The 24,483-nt window shown below is 36.6% G+C and overlaps 1 protein-coding gene and 1 long non-coding RNA gene across 4 annotated transcripts in view; both read left to right on the forward strand.

Moving 5' to 3' along the window:
- The first annotated feature begins 8,658 nt into the window (after positions 1 to 8,658).
- On the forward strand, positions 8,659 to 11,611 carry LOC127651967 (uncharacterized). 2 transcript variants are annotated; one of them, XR_007971639.1, is made up of 4 exons: positions 8,659 to 8,731; positions 9,211 to 9,531; positions 10,858 to 11,227; positions 11,352 to 11,611. It is a non-coding gene; the product is annotated as an uncharacterized LOC127651967 (long non-coding RNA). The 2 variants fall into 2 exon arrangements; XR_007971638.1 differs by having other exon boundaries at positions 10,858 to 11,611.
- An 877-nt stretch (positions 11,612 to 12,488) lies between these two features.
- Positions 12,489 to 24,483, forward strand: part of LOC127652234 (bifunctional UDP-N-acetylglucosamine 2-epimerase/N-acetylmannosamine kinase-like) — a 40,744-nt gene continuing 28,749 nt past the window's right edge. Inside the window, exon 1 of one of the 2 annotated variants that reach the window (XM_052138379.1) lies at positions 12,489 to 12,629. Coding sequence is in view for 1 of the 2 variants with exons in the window: in XM_052138378.1 (XP_051994338.1) it covers positions 20,472 to 20,498 (27 nt within the window). In the remaining variant the exon portion in view is untranslated. Of the gene's footprint in view, positions 12,630 to 20,137; positions 20,499 to 24,483 lie in introns of those variants that run through there. The other variant, XM_052138378.1, reaches the window with a different exon arrangement.

A 24,483-nucleotide genomic window follows, 5' to 3' on the forward strand; every position in this document is an offset into this window, starting at 1 on the left:
GCATGCAGGGATTCTATGGGGTGTTTGTCCCATCTTGAGTAATCTGCCAGACAGAGTGGACCCCAAACCAGATTGTTACAGGAATGTCAACTTGGGTAAATTTGCTCTTAATAGCATAGAATGCTCTTCTAGCTTTCTCTTTTAGTGCATTCACTTCCAGACCAAAACCCCCTGAAGCACAGATTTTTAGACCGAGGTAGTCGCAGGGTAGGGTGTGTTCTATTGCAGTGTTCCCCAGAGCGAATGTGTATCTGGTGTCCTGTAATCTGCCTTTTTTCTGGAAGATCATAATTGTAGTTTTTTTCAGATTGACTGTCAGGGCCCAGTTCTGACAGTAGTTCTCCAGCAGGTCCAGGTGCTGCTGTAGCCCTTGTGCAGTAGCTGACAGCAGCATCAGATCATCTGCATAGAGAAGAAATTTAACTTCAGAATTATTTAGAGTAAGATTTTATGAACGTGCAGAGGAGAGCAACGGTCGGTCAACAGTTTCACTAAATAATACATTAGACTTCGGGTTGTTTCTCACCAAATCTCATCGTATGTTTTCATAACAATCTCATAAGATCATAGGAGTCTCAATGGAATAATTTATTAGACTTCTGAAAAATATTTTGCATCCTTTTGAAGCTTGAAGATGTGGGATCACTGAGCACAATATTTTTTCACAATTTCTCCATTTGTGTTAAGAAAAAGAAAGGAAGTAAAATGGGATTATAACAACATAGGGGTGAGTAAACAATGACTGAATTGTAATGTTTTAGTGAACTATCCCTTTATAAGGAGTATAAAATTAATCCATATGATTCCAGAGGTTAAATCCATATCTTCAGAAGTGATATGAAAGGTGTGGGTGAGAAACCCCCGTAAATCTCCACCTTTGACCAGCCCTGACCAGTAGGTTGTGATATGCATAAAGAATCCGAATCAGCAAAAAACAAAAGAAGAATGTGGAAGTGAAAGTGAAAGTGGAGATTTATAGTAGAAAAAGACAAATATTATAGCTTGTCTCCTGGCATGTCACACAGTGCACTACGCAAAGGTTCTCTCCCCAGACATGGCACCTTCCTGTTGCTGTAGTGTTTTTAAATACTGGGTAGATGCAATTGGAGACGTGACTCACGGAAAGGGCTTGGCATTCTGACATTCTGTCTGATGTTATTCACACTTGCAAACTTAAACACTCAAGCAAAAAAAGCACAATTCTTTAGCATATTAAGTTCTACTAGGGCATTAGAGCAAGATTGCTGTTTGGAGAGAACCCCCTACTGCAGTAAATCAAGAATTTGCCATTGCAAATCCCATATTGTTTGACCGCTATTCTGAAGATTGGAGGAAATATGCATATGCTGGTAACGTCCCTGCATCAGAGTGTATAGCGGTAGAAGTAGTTGGACAGAATGCACAGTAGGCTTCACAACATCTATGATTTCCTCTCTTTTAAATGAGCAAATCTCAATTTTCCTTCATTTCTCTCCTCGCACATAAATATTTATCCCTCTTCCCAGCTCTGAGTTAGACAAAAGAGGTATATTGGGTCATTGCATCAAGCAATGAACAGAAAGGCCCTCTGAGATCATCAGTTGCATCGATCATGTATGTAGATCAATATTGGACTGAGAGAGGAAGTGAGCGAGAGAGAGCGAGTGAGAATGTTTTATGGTCCAATATTAAACTGTTTCTGTTTAACTTTTATTCTGCAAGCATTTATCTGTTCTGTACTGCCAAATGGGAAACACTGATTTATTCCTTTTAGACAAAATAGACAAAAAGAGGCTTAGAAGAGAGGATGTACTCCTGTTATTGAAATACATAGGTGAAGAATTGAAGACTAGTGTGTGCTTTACTGAACGTTTTTTAACGAACATAAGGAATTGAGAGAGAAATAACCTTAGATAGAGTTTTGACAAAGATTGAGGAGTAACTGAAGGATACATACTTAAAGGGATCCCAGATTCTCTCATCATTTACTGACACTCATGCCATCCCAGATTTGTATGACTTTCTTATGCAGAACACAAACAAAGATTTTTAGAAGCATCTCAGCTCTGTTGGTCCATCTGTGGAGATTTATAGTTTAAAAAAAAAAGGACTTAAATATTGATCTGTTTCTCACCCACACCTATCACATCGCTTCTGAAGATATGGCATCTCATGGATCACTTTTATGTGCCATTTATGTGCTTTCTGGACCTTTGGTGTTCTGGCCACTATTTACTTGATTCGCATGGACCAACAGAGCTGAGATATTCTTCTAAATATCTTTGTGTTCTGCAGAAGAATGTCTGGGATGGCATGAGGGGGAGTCCATGATGAGAGAATATTCATTTTTGGGTGAACTATCCCTTTAAAATCTGCCATCTCCTTTGCCTTGGGCAAAGGTTCTCTTTTATGCTTGTCAGTATTTTAACAGGTTATGACTGCAACAGGGCTTGGCAAAAGAGGTGGAAGGGTGGCGGGGGGACATACAGTTTGCAGCACCGAAGGAACTGGTTTAATTTAAGCTCCTGAATCTGTTAAAGAGAAAAATAACAGTCTGTTCTTGTTTCAACAGGTAACTTGCAAGTGGCCATTTCGGTTGTCATTGTGTGGTTCTCAAGTGACGGATAACATCATTAATTCTGGATGTGTTAAGGTTTTTTTTTATTAGTTTTGAGCTTGCCATGTGAAAGCGTTCTTCTCCTCACTCACGTTTCATTGCGACAAGCAGGGTCAACAATCCTCGTTTATACCCGCACCAAAACCCCTCCCAACCTCTTATCGACGCCTCGGCTCTAAAGAAGCCGCGTTTTGCGGACTGAGTTACAGCAGTTTGCTTATGTAACCCGGTCCACTTTCATGCACATCATGTCAGTGTCACTGCAATGCAGCATCGACTGAGCGCGCCATCCGCACAGCTACTGCTGATCTGCTGTATGATGATGGCTCGCGACGAGCTCACGATATCCATAAATGATGCAGTGCCATGCGCGCGCAAAAACCCTGTACTGTTTGAGAAAAGGGCAACAATTCAGAATTGATATCAGTTATAAGCATAAAATGTGCTAACCCATAAAATAACTTTTGTTGGTGTAATGTAGTAGGTTGATTCTGTCATATAATGTTTCCCCCGACGAATTAAACCAGCTTATAGGATGCTAGACCACATGAAGCACATGCATTTTTAGGTTACCTCAAAAACTTTTTAATGTTACAAGTACAACTAAAGATTTATAAAGAGATTAAATATAATAGAATGTAATGTATTATATATCTGAGCTGACAGAAATTATAACATGTCAAGGTCACAATGCTTTAGAAGTTGTACAATTTGACAAATTTAGTCGTAAAAATTTCAAATTTGAGTAAACAATCAAGGAATTTGTTCATATATGAAATATTGAATTTTCAAAACGAAATGTCGAATGGTACGCTGCTAAAAAATGTACAAATATTTCTGAAAATATAAATTCACAATTTCTTTATTAGGTCAACTGATTATAACATTGAAGTAATACAAAAATAAAAACAGTAAGCACTAAGCATTAAAGAAATATAGGGAAAAGAAAAAGGCAAAAGTATAGATATAAAAGTTATTAAAAAAGAATTAAAGTAAATAAAGTAAACTTGCTATCAAAAACAAGGCCGGAGGAGAGAAGAAGAAGTACGACGGTCGGTGACGGCTGGATTGTGACTGGATCCCTAGGAAGTAGCGTAGTCTCCGGGAGCGATCCGGAAATGGAGGATGAAATGGTGGATACGGATAAAGAAGGAAATGCATGTAATGTTAGATAATTTTGTCATCCAATATATTTAATTTATTTTCTTGATCTGCAATCCCCGTCTCGATACGGCTCAGCTGAGGGAAGAAAGAAATAACACAGAGATCCAATGCTATAAAATCCTTCTTCAAAGTTTATTGTTCAGCACTTCGTTTTATGGTCCAGATAAACTACATTCCATTGGACCCCCACCAATTAAATAGTTATTTACCTTACATGGGGGTGACATACATGTCTGAGCTACGTGTGAAACATGAGAGTAGAGACAGGAAACATATTCCTATAGAAACATCCTATTCTTGCAAGGGGCAGCTTTGCTTTGTGATGACACAGCAAGCTACATCACCCAGAGAAGTTGTTGAGAAGCCTTAATTATTTCACATGTAATTAATGGAAGGTGGTAGAAGCTACGAAAAGAAAGAAAAGTTGGGGACAAATATCAGAAACGGACAGTGTAGTATTCAGATGAACAGAAAGGGTAATCATCTGGCAAGAAGGAGGAAAGAGGAATTTAAGGTATTGATGAAGTTTATTACAGAGTCTCTAAATATCATCAACCCTTTGAAATTAACAAAAGCACTGAAAGAAATAATAGGGACGATTGAAGTGAAGACCTTAAGGGATGGTAAAATGATGCTGTTAGGCAACAAAAAGTGGCCCTGGGAATTAAATCACTGGTCGGTCATAAAGTAGTATGTTTAATCCCTGAAGAAAAGATTTGGGTTAAAGGTGGATTCCAACCGATGTTCCAGTTGAAAAGATAAGAGGAAACATACCTGGAGCTTCAGTAAATGATGTAAAGATAGACAGCCTCTCAGTGGTATTAAACTTTGATGAGAATAAGTTACCTGAGGGTATACGTAGGATTTGTGAGCTATACCTATGGTTAGACCATACGTTCCACCACCATTAAGATGTTATAAATGTCAAACATTCGGACATGTAGCAGCTGTGTGCAGAGGCAAAAAGAGATGTGGAGGTGAGCAGGAATATGGCAAATGTGAGCAAGGTACAAACCCTAAGTGATGTAATTGCGGAGGTGATCATAGATCGTATATGGAGGTTGTTTAGTGAGGAAAAATGCAGTGAAAGTTCAAAATGTCAGAGTGGAAGAAGGAATATAATACGCTGAACCTCTCAAGAAGGTAAAATGGACAACCAAAGTTATTGTTACATATACCTTGTCTTGTTTTACCGTTGCCCCTTTGTTTACCATTTTTGTCCCTTTTGTATTCCGTAGTTTTCACTTTTGTCCCTTGTTTAGCTCCACGTGTTCTCTGTCATTGTTTTCACCTGTCCTCATTAGTTTACCATTGGTTTCTGTTTATTCCCTCGTTATCTTGTTGGAGTTCTGTTTGTTCATTGGCCCCTTTTGTCCTATGTTCATGTATTTATACCTTGGGTTTTGGTTCTGTCCTTGTCGATCGTTGAATGTTTATGAATGTTGTTTAGCCTGGTTGCTCTCCCTACCCACGTTCCCTGTGTTATGTTTATTTCCCCATTGAGGGTGTTCCTTTGTGTTTGTTTACTAATAAAGATAACTGCATTTGGATCCTCAACCTTCGTCTGCCTTCGTTGTCCTCCGCCCGCAATCGTAACAGTTATAGAAGCTAAGGCAACAATTCCACAACAAAAAGTTAAGTTGCAAGAACAAAGTAAAGAGAAAGAAGTGATTGTAGATAAAGTGTCATATAGCATTCATTGCTGAATTGGTGAATTGTTCTGCCCAAACTGCAAGTAGGACAGAAATAATTAAAATCATTATCAGAGCTGCTGAAATGTACTTGGAATTAGAGGATGTTAATGTAGATATAATAAACGAAAGGCTTAAGATGCAAACAGCAAACAGCCAGACAGTAAATAGTCAGACAGCATGTGGTGGTTCATAATGGTGATTACAATCTTGCAATGGAATGCAAGAAGTTTAATTGCCAATGGACAAGAATTCAAGAAATTCACAACAAACCAAGAAAATGATTCTGACATTATTTCTGTGCAAGAAACATGGCTAAAACCACAATTATTTTTTTTTTAATGCATGGATACAATACAATTAGAAGAGACAGACATAAAGGAAATGGTGGTGGGGTAGCAACATTTATTAAACAAGGTATTGGGTATAGAAAAGTTGAGGTAAATGGGGAACAAGAGGTAGTGGTGGTGGAAATTTGGGAAGGATCAAAGAGTATTAGAATAATTAATTTTTATAATCCATGTGACAGGTTAAGTAAGGATACATTAGAAAATATTGGCAGGAATGGAAATTATAAAGTAGTGTGTTGTGGTGACTTTAATGCACACAGTACATTATGGGGTAGTAGAATAACAGATCATAATGGACAGATAATAGAAGACATGCTAGAATGGAGCGGGTTAGTATGCAGTAATGATGGAAGCTATACAAGAATTGATTTGGCACAGGGAAAATATAAAATGTTAGACTTGACACTTTTTTCTGAAAATTTAACAGGAAAATGTGATTGGAAAGTTTTAAATCAATAGGTAGTGATCATTTTCCTATCAGTAGTAATATCGGTGTGGACATAGCTCAAACAGTGGTGGAAAGATTACCAAGGTGGAAATTTAAATCTTTTGTAATAATATTGGAGAAGAAATTAATGAAGTATGGAGTATGATAAGAAAGATGGGAGGGAAACAAAGAAACAGTAACATTCCTGTCTTGGTATATAACAATAGATCAGTAATATCAGACAGTGAAAAGCAGATGTGTTAGCAGAAACATTTGCTAATGTGCATAATAATTCAAATATAACAGAAGAAATGAGGAGATATAGGGATCTGAGCTTGAGTAACAACCCTCAAATTCTGGCGGAAAAAGGACCATCAGTGAGTTTACCCTGTTTGAACTGAAGAAAGCGCTTGCTGGGGTAAAGCAAGCTTCTCCAGGTAGAGATGACATCTATTATGAGATGGTAAAACACCTATCAGAAACATCGCTAAATATTATTTTGAGTCTTTTTAATAAGGTGTGAGAATCAGGGAAATTAACAGATGACTGGAAGCATGGGATCATAGTGCCAATAGCGAAGCCAGGAAAGGATCTTTCGCAGCCCACTAATAATAGGCCCATAGCATTAACCCAACAATAAATATTAATATGTATGGACAACAATTGGAGCAAACATCAGTAGTTAGATTCCTGGGAATGTGGATGGATTCAAATTTGAATTTTAAAGTGCATATTCAGAAAATTATAGACAAATGCAAAAAAGCAATAAATATAATGAAGTTTTTGGCAGGAATTTAATGGGGAGCATGCCGTCCGTCTCTTAAAAGTATATATTGTGCACTAATAAGAGCTGCTATTGATTATGGATGTATGGTGTACAGTTCTGCATCTAAAACGCTACTTTTAAAAGTATTGCAATCACAAGCATTGAGAATATGTTGTGGAGCAATAAGATCATCTCCAGTAACAGCAGTACAAGTAGAGATGGATGAAATGGCTCTAGAAATTAGAAGGCTCAAATTAAAGATGAGATATTGGACTAATATTAAAGGTCATTTGGATAGTCATCCAGTTAAGAAAGTCTTGAATGATTGCTGGGAATACGAGTATAAAAAAAAATCAAGCTTTGAATGGACAGCCAATAAGGAGGCACAAAACATAGGAATAAGTGATACCAACATTGCCCATTCTGTTGCTATGTCATCAATACCTCCTTGGCTTTTCCCTATGCCTCTAGTGGACATTCAGTTGTATGAAGATAAACATAACAAGGAAAGAAATGTGTCGGAAAGTTTAACAGTACAACAATACATTGATCATATATATTATAATGCAGTGCAAATTTATACAGATGGATCAAAGGATCCAGATTCTGGATTTAAAGCAGCAGCAGCAGCAGCTTACATACCTCTTTTTAAAGTTACAATTTCAAAGAGAATCTCTGATCATATTTCTGTATTTACTTCAGAATTAATAGCAATATTCCTAGCACTTCAATGGCTAGAAGAAATAAAACCTACAAGGTCAGTGATATGCACAGATTCACTTTCAGCTATCAATAGCTTGTCAAGTGGAATATCGGTAGCAAGACAAGATTTGATATATGAAGTAATGCAGAGTCTATTTAGAATAATACAATCTGGACTTATTGTAAAATTGTTGTGGGTACCATCACATGTGGGTGTAAAAGGAAACGAGGAGGCAGACCATCTGGCTAAACAGGTTTTAAAACATTCACAAATTGACATAAAAGTGTCATTAAGTAAAACAGAAGTTAAAGGATTTATAGCGAGTGAAATAAGAAAGATATGGCAGAAAGAGTGGGACAGTGGAATTAAAGGTAGACACTTGCATCACATTCTAGAAATAGTTGGTCTAGAAAGAAGAAAATTTGGAAACAGGAAAGAGGATGTTTTAATTTCTAGAATTACGTATTGGACATTGTGCATTAAATAAGTGTTTGTACAGAATAGGGAAACATGAGAATGGTAAATGTGATAAATGTGGTCTAGAAGAATCAGTAGAACATGTAATTATAAAATGTGATGCATAGGAAAGAGCAAGATTCCATCTAACCCAAGCTTTAAGAGCTCTGGGAGTAAATGATGTGTCACTTCAGGTTTTGTTAGGAAATGGCCCAAAGCAATCAAGAAGTTATCAAGAATTATTTAATTTCTTAAAAGATACAAGATTGATAAAAATTTTTTAACTTTCCAACCGTTTAGCGCTCTACACTCCAATCCAGTAGGTGGCGGAAATGCGCCATTTAAGTTGGATTGCCAACTGCCATAAAATAACAGCGACAACAAGGCCGGTACAAGCGCTGTCAGTAGGTGGCAGCAGTGAGTTATGACCACTGATCTTTTTTTTTTTTATGACCACTGATCTATATATATAACTGGATAGCTCATGACGTCACAACAGTGAAGCTACTGCGCCGCCATCTTGGTATTCCCTAACGTTCTGTATTCCTATGGGTCTCAATGGGAAATCGTCTGTTTTGGTGAGTAATTTTTACCTATCCAGTCACATTAAAACAATGTTTTACGTCTGCATACACTGCATCACAATGCAATCTTCCTAAATATGTAATTCATTATTTATTTTGACTTTCATTTCCCCCCCCTGCTTATTCTAAATGTGCACGTGTTACCTCAATAGAAACAAGTTTAATAAACTGAGGTAAGATATCAGTAGACTTTTTTTGCAGGCTTTTAAGTTTTTATTCTGAATACATACTTATGTTTTGTAGCTTTTGTTTACGTTGAACGTGCATTGTGGTTATTTTCTTAGGATAAATGAATATTAGCTATGCAGCTAACGTTAACTTAGGAAAATAACCACAATGAATAACAGTATAACTCACCAAGTTAGCTTTTTTGGTCAAGTTGGATATCTAATTGCAGATCAACACCGGTTACATATGATGAATATAATGTGGGCTTGCATTAATTCTCTGTGTGTGATTTGTACTTTTTGCAGTGCACGCCTGAAACCGGACCAGCTCACGGGCATCATTTATAAAGTGATCAATTGGAATAGACGACGAGCAGGGCTGGACTGGTAATCTAGCCTACCGGACATTTTTCCGGTGGACCGACGCACTTTGGGGTCGATCAGGGTGGACTGGCCATCGGGAGAACCGAGCGGGCCGCTGTGTCGGCCGCGATAATCTAAAACGAGCCGCCGCCGAACACTCTCCCCCCAACAACTTTTGGGCCAGTTATGTCAAATCCCGGGCCGATTTCTCTTTTAAGTCCAGCTCTGACAAGGAGCACATGGATATTGTTGAAGTTAAACAAGGTGAGTTTGCCGTTTTGATTTCAATAAACATCCCACTGAATGTTAGATAAAACTGGAATTGGTTTGCAACAGGAGGAAAAGCTGTATGAGGAGACATTGTTAAAACAGCTCTTCAGTGAAGCCAGGCTGACAGAGTAAAAAATATTATACTATCTATTTTTATTTGCAATGAAGATACTTTTGCAACATGCAATATAAGTCTCATAAAATTACTGTTTCAGATAGTTATAACATTTAATATTAATAGAAAAGTTGACCCAAATATGTAAATTCTGTCATATACTCAACCTCATGTCCTTCCAAATCCATGTGACTTTCTTTTGCAGAACCCCCAAAAATGTATTTTGTATTCCATATAAGGAAACTAAATGGTGAGCAAAATAGCTTGTTTTGGTCACCAACGGCTTTCATTATATGGACAATTTTTTTTTTAAAATGTCATCTTTTGTGTTCCACAGAAAAAGTCATACAGGTTTGGAAGGACATGAGGTTGAGTAAATAGCTGTGCGTAAGGTCTTAAGTTGGGGTACAAAGTTCAAGGCTTCGTAACTACTAGTTACTTTGCAACTAAGTCGGTGCTAAATTTGGTTGCTCCACCTGTTCTTAAGGCAAGTCTTAACTAGTAATTCGTAAACTCTCCGTAAAGTGATGCGTAGTCGCATAATATGACGTTTACCTGCATTGATCCAATAAGCAGCCTTCATATTTGTACACAGAAGTATTAAAAAGCTGTAAACTTCAATTTGATTTTGTTGCGGTTGATGTACAAACCTTGTTTGCTTACGTAACCGTCACTGCGGACGTCACGAGCAGCTCTCTTGAGAGACATATTTTGATAGTTAAGATATTATTTTAATTAACATTTTATACTTTTATATTTGACTGTCATTCATATGTTTTTGCAGCCTGAAAAGGAAATCATACCCTTATTTTATTATATGACTCAAGCTTGTAAACTTTTTTATAAATGAATTAGTGAGTTTGTATGGTAATAAATCATCATATTTATGAAACACCTAAAACAGGCAATTAATGATTGATGCCTGTTATGCAAAACATGAGCTTATTGATGTCATAAAATATCAGTCTGCTTTTTTATTCCATCAGTTACTTCTGCTCGGAGTCTTCCGTAAATATTTAGTTTATACTTAGGGTTACGTCGTACTGAAGTTTAATGGTGCAACGCTCAATTATTTAGTAGTGCGTAAATTGTGACTTCTTGCTCATTTACGCCACAACTAAGCTAAGTTTAAACTTTTGTATAGCTGGTGCAACCGGCTCCTGATCTTTATATATCAAAAGTTTCTTTTTTCTTCTATTTTGCAGTACAAGTTTGTCCAGAGTTTTCTTAAGCCGTTTGGACTGTGATGCAGCACAAGTTTCCTTGGCAATGAAGTGGACCCTGATGTTTGTGCAGCTTTCTGCAATGCACTGAGCATGAAGATGTGATTGTTGTATGGTTCTAGGTTGAACATGTTTGCCTCAAGTTCCTTGAATGCAGAACCACCATGGAGATCCAGAACCTTTGTGGGGACAGAGATGGGCCTTGTGAGTGTGTGCTGTTGAAGAAATCTCTCAGCTGTCTTGCAGACTTTCAGGACGTTGTCTGACGGTCTTATAAATCCACCTCAGGACTTCATGTCGATCAGTGTGTTCATCTTGGGAAGAGCTCTCGACACTGAGTGCTGATAAACAGGTAGTGCACAGAATCATCTTCATAGTGGTTTTAACTGCAAAGCCTGCTATGTGCCCTACCACAGCCTCTTTGAACATGGACAAGCTGGGACGACATACAGTGATGTTTTTCTCTGTGTCTTCAGGCTGAACGTCACTGCCTGAAATGCATATCAGAAGATGTTGCCTCCAGTGTCACTGTGCTATCCGGTGGAGAACTGTTGACACTAGCTCTCATGGCATGTCTTGCTACCATTCTTTTGAAAGCTGAATAATGTGGGATTGTTGTTAAATCCATTAGCAGATTTGTTCCCACATATCTGCAAATTTGTATTGTATTGTTCAGTTTAAGTCAATTTTTGTGTGTACTTGGAAGCTTTTGTTATTGAACAAATAAATATGTATGATTTCCTTGTGTGCATATGTCAATAAATTTATTTCTAATTATGATTTAAAAGATCAGGGGATTGTTGAAATAATGAAATTCTCACAAGCTGGTATGTACATATTCCAGAAATGAATGCAAATGGATAATTCCATTAAGTAAAGGTAAATTAATTTGTGTGTGTGTGTGTGTGTGTATATATATATATATATATATACACACACACACACACACACATACTGTATATGAACTTGTGTGTATACTAGGTTTTTATATTTGATTCTTCTGGATTTATTCTGAAGAGGTACTGTCTAGTTACAATATCAACACAAAGCTAGTCGTTTTTATTAACAACTTTAAAACTTGTTGATGTGCATGCCCCCCCCCCCAAATTAGTTCATTTACTATATAATGTAGTCAAAAATGGTTAATAATGTTGGAAATTATGCAGTTGTATAATTTGTCAACATTATGAACAATGAGCATCAACAGATTTAAACTATGAAGGCAGAGAAACATTGCATCCTGTAACAATCTGCAGATGGATAACTTTGCTTTAAAAAGGGGTATTAATACACTTTGGTGTTGTATTTTTACTGTTGATTATTAAAGATTATGATCGTTATGCCCACTCTACATGGGGATAACGACTAATGTGTGCTTAATATGTACATAGTCATAAATTATAACCTGAGGGCACTTTAGCCACATCCTTAAGTGAGTGTTGTTTCGCGGTTAAACGCTGCACATGCCGCGATGCCCTCTGTCGGTAGGGAATAGTAAGATGGCCGCCAGAGCACTTCCGGTAGCTTCACCTACTGCTGGCAGTTTAGAATTCTATGAGTTATATATATAGATCAGTGGTTATGACGCGTCTGCCTCCACCAATAGCAAAAAAAAAAAAAAAGACTATCGTTAACAATGTTAGCATTGGCGCTCACAGAAAAAATATCAGTATATCAACATTTGGTGTATTGGATTGTATTAACACCAATCTGATTTCATTCAAGGGACTGTACTACAGATAATTGCGTAAAACGTAAGTAATGTGTTCACATAGTTTGCTAGCATTTATTGGGCAGTGGGATGTATGTGTGGGTACACACACACACACTAAACCACACTCAACCACACTCTTGTCACTTTTTGCCACGTTTCCTTTAAAGTTTACTTGTGACCTATCGGTGATCTACAGCTTTATTTCAGGACATTTTCTTTTATATGAGTTTTTGAAAAACGAATTTATAAGGATGAAGTCAGATGATTCTAGGAATCGGTTATTATTGTAGATATTATATGTGTATATGAGTATTTTAGCTCTTAAAACAAGTAACAACATCCGCATATTTGTGTGATTGATTGTCATAGTTTTCTCAAAACAAGCACCAACATCCGCAAAGGCTGTGTGTTTTTCATAGTTGTCTTCACAAAGGTACTGTGACGGTACCTTGGTTCATCGATGGTATCAGGTGGCGATACCATGGTAGTTTGATAGCCTATATACAGTGCATCCGTAAAGTATTCACAGCGCGTCACGTTTTCCACATTTTGTTATGTTACAAGCCTTATTCCAAAATGTATTAAATTCATTATTTTCCTCAGTTCTACAAACAATACCCCATAATGACAACCTGAAAGAAGTTTGTTTGAAATCTTTGCAAATGTATAAAAAAAAAAATGAAGAAAAAAAAAAAAATTACATGGACATAAGCACTGCATCTTGGTGATACTACTGAATAATTACCATTTTATGTAACATTGTTATGATGTTGCATGTCCAAAACTGCACTAGTATAATGGCACTATGTCAAAAACAAATAAGCTTTTTGCTAGTGCTGGAAGAATATGGTAAGCCAAATTAACTTTTAATAATTAACTGAAAATTATTTCTGCATATATCAACAATTATCAGTATCAGCAATAGAGATCTACAATTACATTTTCACTAGTTAAAATGCAAATTCTTGATATTAGGAATTTAAATAGTATTAGTGAAAGTGGATTTTTTTAATTCATCAGCAATTACATGTGCGCTTGTAAAAAATTACGTAATTACTCACAGAAATGCACATTCTTGATATAAAAAATGGCATTCTCACTAGTAAAATATAATTATTGATATCTGTGACTTCATTTTCACAAGTAGAATTTCACAATGATCTGTGAAACTATCGCAATTTGCAGGATATGAAATACATGTTTTCACTAGTTAAAATGCAAATTCTTGATATCAGGAATGTAATTACTACTAGTGAAAATGCTAATTTTTAATATCGGTTATAACATTTGCACTTGTTAAAATAGTGGATTCTTGATATCTGTTAATTTGCATTTTCTCTAGAATTTCACAATGAACTGTCATTTACTCCTGTTGAAAACACAATTACAGATATCTAAAATTAATTTCTTATTATTTGAAATATCAATTTCACATATCAGCAAAGCATTACTTATTAGTAGAAATTATATATTTTTTAGATGAACAATTACATTATTACTAGTGCAAATGTCCATGCCTGATCAACAACTGAATTACCATTGGTGAAAATGCTAATTTTTGATATCTGTAATTGTATTTGAACATCAACATAGATTTGGTATTTCAGGAACAATTTTTTTTATTTATCAATTCATTGGTTAGTAATTAAATATATTTGTAAAAGCTTTTTTACTAGTTACAATCACATTACAGATGTCAAAAAGTAACATTGTCACTAGTGAAAGCCAGCTTACTGATACCAAATATTACTGGAAAGTTCTTTGATAGTATGTGAAACTGGAATTTCAACTTGTAAGAAATCATTGTACAGTTTAAATCAGAGGTTTACATACACTTAGGTTGAAGTCATTAAAACTCATTTTTTATCCACTCCACAGATTTCATATTAGCAAACTATAGTTTTGTCAAGTCATTTAGGACATCTACTTTGTGCATGACATGAGTCATTTTTCCAACAATTGTTTACAGACAGATTGTTTCACTATATCACAATTCCAGTGTGTCAGAAGTTTACATACAATAGATTAACTGTGCCTTTAAGCAGCTTGGAAATTTCCAGAAAATTATGTCAAGCCTTTAGGAAATTACACAATTAGTTTCTGATAGGCTAATTGGAGGTGTGCCTGTGGATGTATTTTAAGGCCTACCTTCAAACTCTGTGCCTCTTTGCTTGGCATCATGGGAAAATCAAAAGAAATCAGCCAGGACCTCAGAAGAAAAATGTTGGACTTCCACTAATCTGGTTCATGCTTGGGAGCAATTTCCAAACACCTTAAGGTACCACGTTCATCTGTACAAACAATAGTACACAAGTATAAACACCATGGTACCACACAGCCATCATACCGCTCAAGAAGAATACGCATTCTGTCTCCTAGAGATGAACGTGGTTTGGTGCAAATCAGTCCAAGAACAACAGCAAAGGACCTTGTGAAGTTGCTGGAGGAAACAGGTAGACAAGTATCTATATCCACAGTAAAATGAGTCCTATATCGACAGAACCTGAACGGCTGCTTGGCAAGGAAGAAGCCAATGCTCCAAAACTGGCATAAAAAGCCAGAATACAGTTTTAGTTTTTGGAGAAATTTCTTATGGTCTGGTGAAACAAAATGTAACTGTTTGGCCATAATGACCATCGATATGTTTGGAAAAAAAAGGGTGAGGCTTGCAAGTCGAAGAACACAATCCCAAGCGTTAAGCATGGGGGTGGCAGCATCATGTTGTGTGGATGCTTTGCTGCAGGAGGGACTGGCCCACTTCAAAAAATAGATGACATCATGAGGATGGAAAATTATTTGGATATATTGAAGCAACATCTCAAGACATCAGCCAGGAAGTTAAAGCTTGATTGCAAATGGGTCTTTCAAATGGACAATGACACCAAGCATACCTCCAAAGTTGTGGCAAAATGGCTTAAGGACAACAAAGTCAAGGTATTGGAGTGGCCATCACAAAGCCCAGACCTCAATCTGATAGATAATTTGTGGCAGAACTGATAAAGCCTGTGCGAGCAATTAGGCCTAGAAACCTGACTCGTTAAACCTGTTCTGTCTGGAGGAATGGGCCAAAATTCCAGCAACTTAATGTGAGAAGCTTGTGGAAAGCTACTCAAAACGTTTGACCCAAGTTAAACAATTTAAAGGCAATGCTACCAAATACTAACAAATTCTAACTGACTTCAACTGTATGTAGTATCTCTAATTGCATTTTGAATAGGAGTAGATTACAGATCTTTGTGAAATTCTACTTGTGAAAATGTAGTTACAGATAGAAACAGTTTTACAGTTTTTACTTGTTGAAATAAAAATTTGGACATTGATATTGGCATTTCTGTGAGTGTTGACTTATATTTTGATATCAAAAATAAAACATTTTACTAGTGCAAATGTAATTACTGATATCAAATTTAATATTTTCTCTAGTAGTAATTTATATCCTGCAAATTATTAAAAGTCATTTCGGCTTGTCATAGTGCTTGTCTCATTCTACCAGTAGACAGCACCATTTCACTGTTTTGATCTTGTTAAAATCATTTCTGTTTTTCTGAGTGGGTATTTCATTGATATAAGAACTACATTCTAAGCTCATGTTGGTTCTTTCTTGCTGCTTTTCTGTTGATAGTCAGACAAGAAGATGCACTTTCATAATAATGAGGATTATTGGCACATATCAATCATGGAATAGATCTTAGTCTATTCTTGCATGTTTTTTTAACCTCTGGTTGAAACTCAGCACTTTGTCAACCTGATCTCTGTGTGTATTTCTTTCCCTGTCTACCTTTTTAAGATTTTTTTAATTACTTAGTTTACCAAATGATTTATTTTATTTTATTTAGAACTTCCTTGTAATTGACTTTATTTGTACTAAAGCCGTCATCTCTTTGTATGCAATAAAGCAATACCATTTCTGTAGAGCTAATATAGCACACGTCACTGTCATTGCTGACACTTAAATTCAAGCTTGTAGTTTAGGATGTGACAGTTGAAATGCAAACAGTGACAGATACTATAGTCCACCACACCTAAGTCTTGGCATGTAACACTGCACATAACACACCCTGAAGAAAGATGTGCATGGGCAAAGAAAGAATACAAACACGCACTCAAGCCATGCAATCACAGACAGATTCAAGCTCTACGTGCTCAGTCACTTTTGCAGGGAAGTTTCAGGATATGAGAATGTGGCTCTTCCAGAGACCACAAAGACACTTCAAATTAAATTCTAATAGATTTTTTTTCTTTCTTTGGTGGATTGTTTCAGTGTAAAATATGTCAAAAGTTCTGAGAAATAAGTAATTTATTGCAATCACTAGATTACATTATTTATTCAAATACTATTATACTAAATAGCATAATTCATATAATCGTCTTCCAGCTCTCAGTAATCTATTTCATTGCACTTGGTTGAGGAAAACTGTATAATTTTTCATTAAGCCAGAATACATTAGCAGCCTAATAAATATTAGTAATTGCAAAGCATATTACTTCGTTAGTACATTTATAAATTGTACTATAATAATACATAATTAATATTCTAAAATCTTTTGATAAGCAATCATGGTCTTTAGTTGTTACATTTCTGATTCAGAAATGAATTGGGCAATGTGGCAAAAATGCCAACAAAATTCAAAATGCGAGGGCCAGAAAAATAGTCTAACAATTGATGGATTCATTGATTATCAAAATAATTGTTAGTCGCAGCCCTACTATAGAATTTACTCCGAATGGTGCCAAAAAAAAAAAAAATCCAGTGAGCGGCAGAGGTCAACAGAATGGCCAGACTGGTTCGAACTGATAAAGTCTACGGTAACTCCGATAACTGCTCTGTACAATTGTGGTGAGAAGAATATCATATCAGAATGCTATTATGAGATGTGGGTTGGTGCTGTTTTGGCGACACAATGCGGACATACCAGTAATGTATAGGGCTTACGCAGGCATACGCCATATGCCCACCTGTCTTTCTTAGGATTTTACTAAATCCCACCTGAAATAAGTGATGATATGTATGGCCTCCAGAACAATGAGTCGTCTTTTGACCCAGAAATTTTTCAATCTACTAACACGATGCTGCTGCACCATTGAGTAAATGGTGTATGTATAAATTAGGGCTGTCGATTTAACGTGTTAATTCAGTGCGATTAATTGTATTAAAAATAACGCATTAAAAAAATTAACCCAATTAATCACAATGCCCCCGGATTGTAATAAGGAAGATTCCTGAGAAATGCAAGTTTGTAGTAATTTAAATTTCAGCTGTGTGGCAACGCGCAGTTTATACAGAGAACAAAACAACACTTCAGTAGGCAGCATAACACAAACATGCGTCACGTTCTTGCGTTCAAACACTTGATGGAGTGCAAATTTGAACTAAGGGATCTCAAGATGTGTTCTAATATTAAACTATATTTAACTTGACACAGTGACCTAAACATTTTATGTTTATGACGCAACGCACCCGAGTTGCAACACAAGCATGTCTGACGCTTGTTGAAATTGATGGGTCCATAAGCAAGCCCTCATAATAAATCTTGAACTGATTTACAAATTAACTTGTAAAATGGATTGCTGTGAACTGTGTCTCAATGATTGGCTTATGTTCAATAATATGGTAGTAAACAATACATTGCATTCTGAAACCGCCTTTTGTATTTTCTTATCAATGATTAACTCTTCTGCCACAAGAATGTAATGCATTTTAATATATATGTATATATAATGTATATTTTTTTAATTTTTAAAGGTAACTATGTATAATTATTTCATCATTATATATTGAATTATTGTTATATGAGGGCTTTCTCAGCAAATTTTTGTATATGCGGTTAATCACGATTAATTTATCGGGACATCATGTAATTAATTTGATTAAAATGTTCGGGTCAATCGATTGACATCCCTAGTATAAATATATATTTTTAAAAGTGTACAGAGATTCTCTTTATGCGCATTGAGCTGTGGGAGCACAACTGATGGCACTGGCAAGACAGACAGTTCGACTAAACTGATCCACCAATCAGAATGTTCATTTCAGATGCAATTGGATATTTGCTAACTATTAATATGTTCTGTTTCAGTAAGGGGAGGGACATTTCCAGTGTCTAATACACAAGCGTCCCTGTAAAAACCATAATTTGAGCTGTACATTTCTTTCCCTGCTAAGTGTGTGTGTGTGTGTGTGTGTGTGTGTGTGTGTGTGTGTGTGTACACATTTTAATTTAACGTATACAATTAAACTTTGTGAAAATACTGCATGTTTTTGCACAAGTTCTAGTTTTTGAGGCACTTTGCAGATGCTGGACAATTGTGTCCCTTCATAATTTTTTTCTTTTACTGCTGTCAGTGGTACCTTTATCTCGTGATATCAAATCATTTGAATTTATATTTCTAAGTAGGAAAACTATTTCACCATACACAGAAAAGTACATAATAGTACACAAATAAAACATACATTTTTATATAGGCTACATATGGTAATACAAGATAACATGTTAACGTGAACATTACTACACTCATATTGCGTATAATGAATTAGTTTATTAGTTAGAGTAATAATAAAGTATTAACAATATTCATAGAGGCCTAATAAAAGGGACATTAATAACACCTATTATTTGAAATACATTTAACATCAATTTACCATACCATTGTTCTTAGTAGTGTACTGTACACCATGCCAGCAAGAAACTTACCCTGTTATACATTTTGTAAGTTTATGTGGGACTATAATTACAACAGTGGTTGGGTCTTTCATAAATTCACAGAATGCCCACCTCATCAGACAATACTGGACCTATATTAGGCAGGTGGTTTTAATGTTGTGGCTGATTGGTGTATATAGGCGATATTCATGATTGACATCAGATCACTGGTTTTGTTTGGCAGTTATCCATTAACAAATGTACAAAGAGGTAGAAAAAAACAATAAATAAAAGCATTATTTCCATTGAATATGAATTGGATCAGTTAAACATGACAGGGCAACATTTTAAAAGAGCCACAATGAAAGATAAGAAGATAAAAAAAAGATAAGTCTGTTGATGTGGGGATAAATTTTATTTTGCAATTCTAAAACCTTTTTGCACTTCTGTTTTTGTAGTTCTAAAAAATGAACTCCCACAAATTATAATGGAACAAATTATGATTATTATGCATTCTACACGCTTTTTCAGATTTCACTTATTTTGGCAGGTGTTCCTTTATTTTATTCATCGCAATACATTTATGTTAATAATTATAAATAAACCATCAGTGTTTCATATTGGTATTTTCATGCTTATGACCTTTGCCGTTGGTTTTAAGTTGGTAAGTAATTGGCCAATAAATATCAGTGGCCTATCGATACATTGGTGCATCCCTTCTTTAAATTCAATTCTTTTTAATTACTCTAATTGTCAGATGGAGAATTAGAGTAAAAGTCAATTCCAGGGGACAGTATGTTTTTTTTTATGATACCATACAATAGTTATAATAAAGTTAAGGATAAATGCACCTTGCAATGTTCAAAGTGTTTTGCTCTGTGAAAATCACATCCTCTTGATTATTGTGCTATAAGGAAATAAGTTATTAGAATAGAAGTTCACATATTTGGCAACTGTTGCGTGTATGTGTATTCACTCCACTCCCCTCTTTAAACAATTTGTTTCCGTGATCAAGAGGATAGAGGCGGGACCTCCAGCTTGCCTCTCTTCCAGGCAAACAATAGGTGCACAAGGACCTGTTCTGTCCCCACCCATTGGGTTTGTGTGAAGTATGCAGATGGCTTCTCTCTTACTCCCTTTTGCTTCAGTGGCTGTCAGAGACGCAGAATAGAGGGAGAACAGACAGAAAGGGGTTGCGTTTGACTTATAAAACAGCATAAAAAGAAATCACTGCACACACCATGCCGGGGCATGAAAGAAACCCACACGTGAGTCTGGTGCCATTTTGTTGTTTTCTTTTGCTTATTCTCTCTGCCTCTTTCCTTCCCTCACCTAGTTATAATGATTAGGGTACAGCTAAGAGGGAGATTCTTCTGATGCTTTATAGCAGGGATGATATCTCTCTCTCTGTCTGTCTCTGTGTGTGTGTGTGTGTGTGTGTGTGTGTGTGTGTGTGTGTGTGTGTGTGTGTGTGTGTGTGTGTGTGTGTGTGTGTGTGTGTAATTCAGTAGTCTCATCAAATAAATTGAATACACCTAGTCAGTGTGGTATAAGCAATGTGCGATCTGTTATTTATTTTTTCTAGGGAAAAGAATAGATAGTTGCGAAGATGGGCAGTGCTCTAGAATCCCCGTAGTACATAGCAGGACAACTGAGAATTATGAGGAATTCTCAAAAGGCCTAACACTACCTTAAACTGTTCCATAAGCTGTTGTAACCTCATTTATGATCTGGGAGCTGACCCAGAGGATGAGCACTCTGTTATAGAGCACAGATACTATACTGTCAGAGAGATATTATTCATGTTCTATTAAAGTTGTAACGTTGTGTGTGTGAGTAGTCCTACCACTTCCCACTTTTACCTCTGTATGGATTTCTGAATTGGGATTCGAGAAAGTCATTTGAATGCAGGGAACTCTATTAAACCCATTGAATGGCAAACAGAAAAGCTTATATGTAACTGAATAAACCTCAGGCTAAGGTTACAGTACAATAGATTCTTTAGAACTGACCATGGCATTAAACACATGCACAAAATAACAGGATAGTCTAGTTATTCAGTGATTAATGTAGTGACGGTCACAAGACACACTACTACTGAAATACAGTAGGTTTTGTGTGACTTTAAATGTATTCAATCATGCATTCATCCATATGTTCTACACAATTACAAATATTTTGTCAACCCGTTTAACCTGCTTGGGTCCTCGTTATAAATCAGACAGTGTGACACGTCAGAGGCTAAATGGTTTCAGGTCAACAGAATGTAAGAATGTAAAATTCCTGATGGCACATGAATTTGAAATATGCTGTTTGTCATAACTAATTAACCATTTATTAATTTGAGACTTTGAGAGCACACCACTTTAAATTAGGTTATTAGATTGTTAAAATGCTGTCAATTGATTACTATTTTTTCTCAAATAAATTACATGGTATTCTGATTAATTAATAGATTAATTGCAATAAGCCTTATTCTATCATATCAATATTTATTGAGAAAGCCCCCCAAATAAAGCTAATTTAGAAAATATTAATTAAAATATTATATAATATATAATAAATATTATAATTCAGATGTTTCAAATGCTTCACCTGTACACACACATACTGTATATAGGCAATAAACACTCTTCATAATAAACACTTCGCCTGGTCTGACGAATCTCAATTTCTGCTACGACACGCAGATAGTAGGCCCACTGAAGCCTCAGCTTTCTGTTCTTGGTTGACAGAAGTGGAACCCGACGTGGTCTTCTACTGTTGTAGCCCGCCTCAAGGTTTGACGTGTTGTGCATGCTGAGATGATATTCTGCTCACTACAATTGTACAGAGGGGTAATCTGAGTGATCGTATCTTCTCTGTCAGCTCAAACCAGTCTGGCCATTCTCTGTTGGCCTCGCTCATCAACAAGGCTTTCCCATTCTCAGAGCTGCTGCTCACTTGATGTTTTTTGTTTTCCGCCCCATTCTGAATAAAAGATCCCAGGATATCAGCAGTTACAGATAGATGTTGACCAATAGTGGATTTTACCGATACTTATCCCCACAGTCACCACCATTGTGTCCTTGAGCAAGGCACTTAACTCCAGGTTGCTCTGTGGGGATTGTCCCTGTAATAAGGGCTCTGTAAGTTGCTTTGGATAAAAGCATCTGCCAAATGCATAAATGTAAATGTAAATGTTATAACTAATTTGGGCAGTACCTACCGATAATCAACCGATAGTTTTTCAAATTGATACTGAATACTGAATAGTGCTGAACTTTATTAAAAAAATAAACAGTACTGACTGAACCATGAAAATGAATTGTAGTTTTTAAAATATATATACAACAGCTAGTTCCGGCCCTCAAATCTGATTGGATGAGAGACGTTCCATGAGCACTGATGGTCTGACAGCATCAGCACTCGGACGTTTCACTGTGTGTATCACTCCGCTTGTGTTCGTACCATTCTAAACTAACCGTACGTTCACACCAGAGGCGGCGAGAGCGTCAAATCGACCGGAAGTCATTCATTTTCAATGACAGCCAGCGTCTCTCCGCGGCGAGAAGCGGCGCGGCGAGTCTTGGGCGGCGTGGGCGTCAGATGGAAGTTCAAGTGCAGTCAACATTATGGTAATGAGCTGTGACGCGTTTCGGCGGCAACCTATTGGAATATAGAAGTGCTCCGCTCTAGCGAAGTCTAGAGAACACAACCGTGTAAACTTTGGTTCCCACCAAGCATTCGTTCGAAGATAAAATGGAGGAGAAACGAATTATTGCCGTGGACGGGTTTCCCTGTAATATATGACCAAGACCACAGTTATTACTACAAATGTATTTTATTTTTTATAACAAACAACTATAATTTTAATTACTTACTGCCATCGATCGATTAATTATCTTCACATTTTAAAGAGTACATGAGGATATACGCTACTTGTGATAGGTCGGCAAAAGTAAATGGTCGACATGTCTGGATGTTTAAATTGCGGCCCCTTTAAATATAGTTCACAAAACAAAGCATTCTGAACAAACGTTGCCGCCTATTTCAACTACGTCAGAGCGTCCACGAGCGTCCTTGAGCGTCGAAGGCAGGGCAGCCAGAGCGAATTTTGACGCTCTCACCGCTTCTGGTGTGAACGTACAGTAAGGCGTAAGAGCAGTGCATATCTTTTAGGAGTTACTGCCTTTATTTTTGAAACTACATATGTTAGCCAGCAGGTGGTGGCAAAAGATAATTTTTGTTTGTAATATGAGCCAGTTGGTGACGTAAAGTGAATCTGTTAGTCATTGTTTACATAGAACAGCGCTCTGTGATCGCTCGTATTACCTAGGACATTGTTTTAAATGGCTTTAAATTAACAATTTCAGGATTAAGGCTCATTGCAGCTGAGACACGGACTGTTTGATTACAGAACTCAGCGGCACTTACCGAGTTTCCACATTGGATACACACTGTTTAAAAATGGCGGAGGACATTGCTGTTTCTGTAGTGATCGACTCTTGCGTGGCTACCACGAAATAGGGAGAAATAACCCCGCTTGGACGCTATTTTTCCACTGAGAAAGCTGACCTTCAGAAAGCTGACAGCATATCTGCTTTGGAGTGGCAACAGGTGATCACTCTCTCTCCGTCTCTCTCTCTCTCTCTCTCTCTCTCTCTCTCTAACACACATACACACACAAAGACACATAGACACGCACACACCCATCAATCCATCCTTGTTTATCCAATAACTTGTAAGAAACAGCACAAGCCGTGATACTATTTCTGAAGTGAACTTTTTGAATTACTAATGGAGGTTTGGATGCATTATTTGTTTTGAACCAGCAACGGCACAAATGCGTTTTTATGACCTTACTCGGGTTTTCCAAATTTTTTTTAAATGTAATTGTTCATTGAACTGTTGTATATAAGCAATATCACACTCGCAATCATGCTATATGACCCTACATCAGCACTGCTGTAATTACCTATGGCAATCCGCCTGCGGCTGTATCACAGCAGCGCTGATCTAGGGCCATATAGCACTCTTGCTCTTGTGATATTACTTAAATATGAACTGATATTCAAATTTTAATGTCAGCTGATTTTTAAATTGATGTTGTTTCCATAGTCCGCTCCACAAGAAGGTGATTCCTACTACTCCAGACTCAAGCTTTATAATAACAGTGAAATACCACACTGTTTTTTATTCATTACAGTTATATGTAGAGTAGCAATATTCACAGATAGCAGTGGTATTCGGCTGAACTCTGTGGTGAAGCAG

This window comes from Xyrauchen texanus, chromosome 11 (genome assembly GCF_025860055.1).
Source record: "Xyrauchen texanus isolate HMW12.3.18 chromosome 11, RBS_HiC_50CHRs, whole genome shotgun sequence".
NCBI classification, from domain to species: Eukaryota; Metazoa; Chordata; class Actinopteri; order Cypriniformes; family Catostomidae; genus Xyrauchen; species Xyrauchen texanus.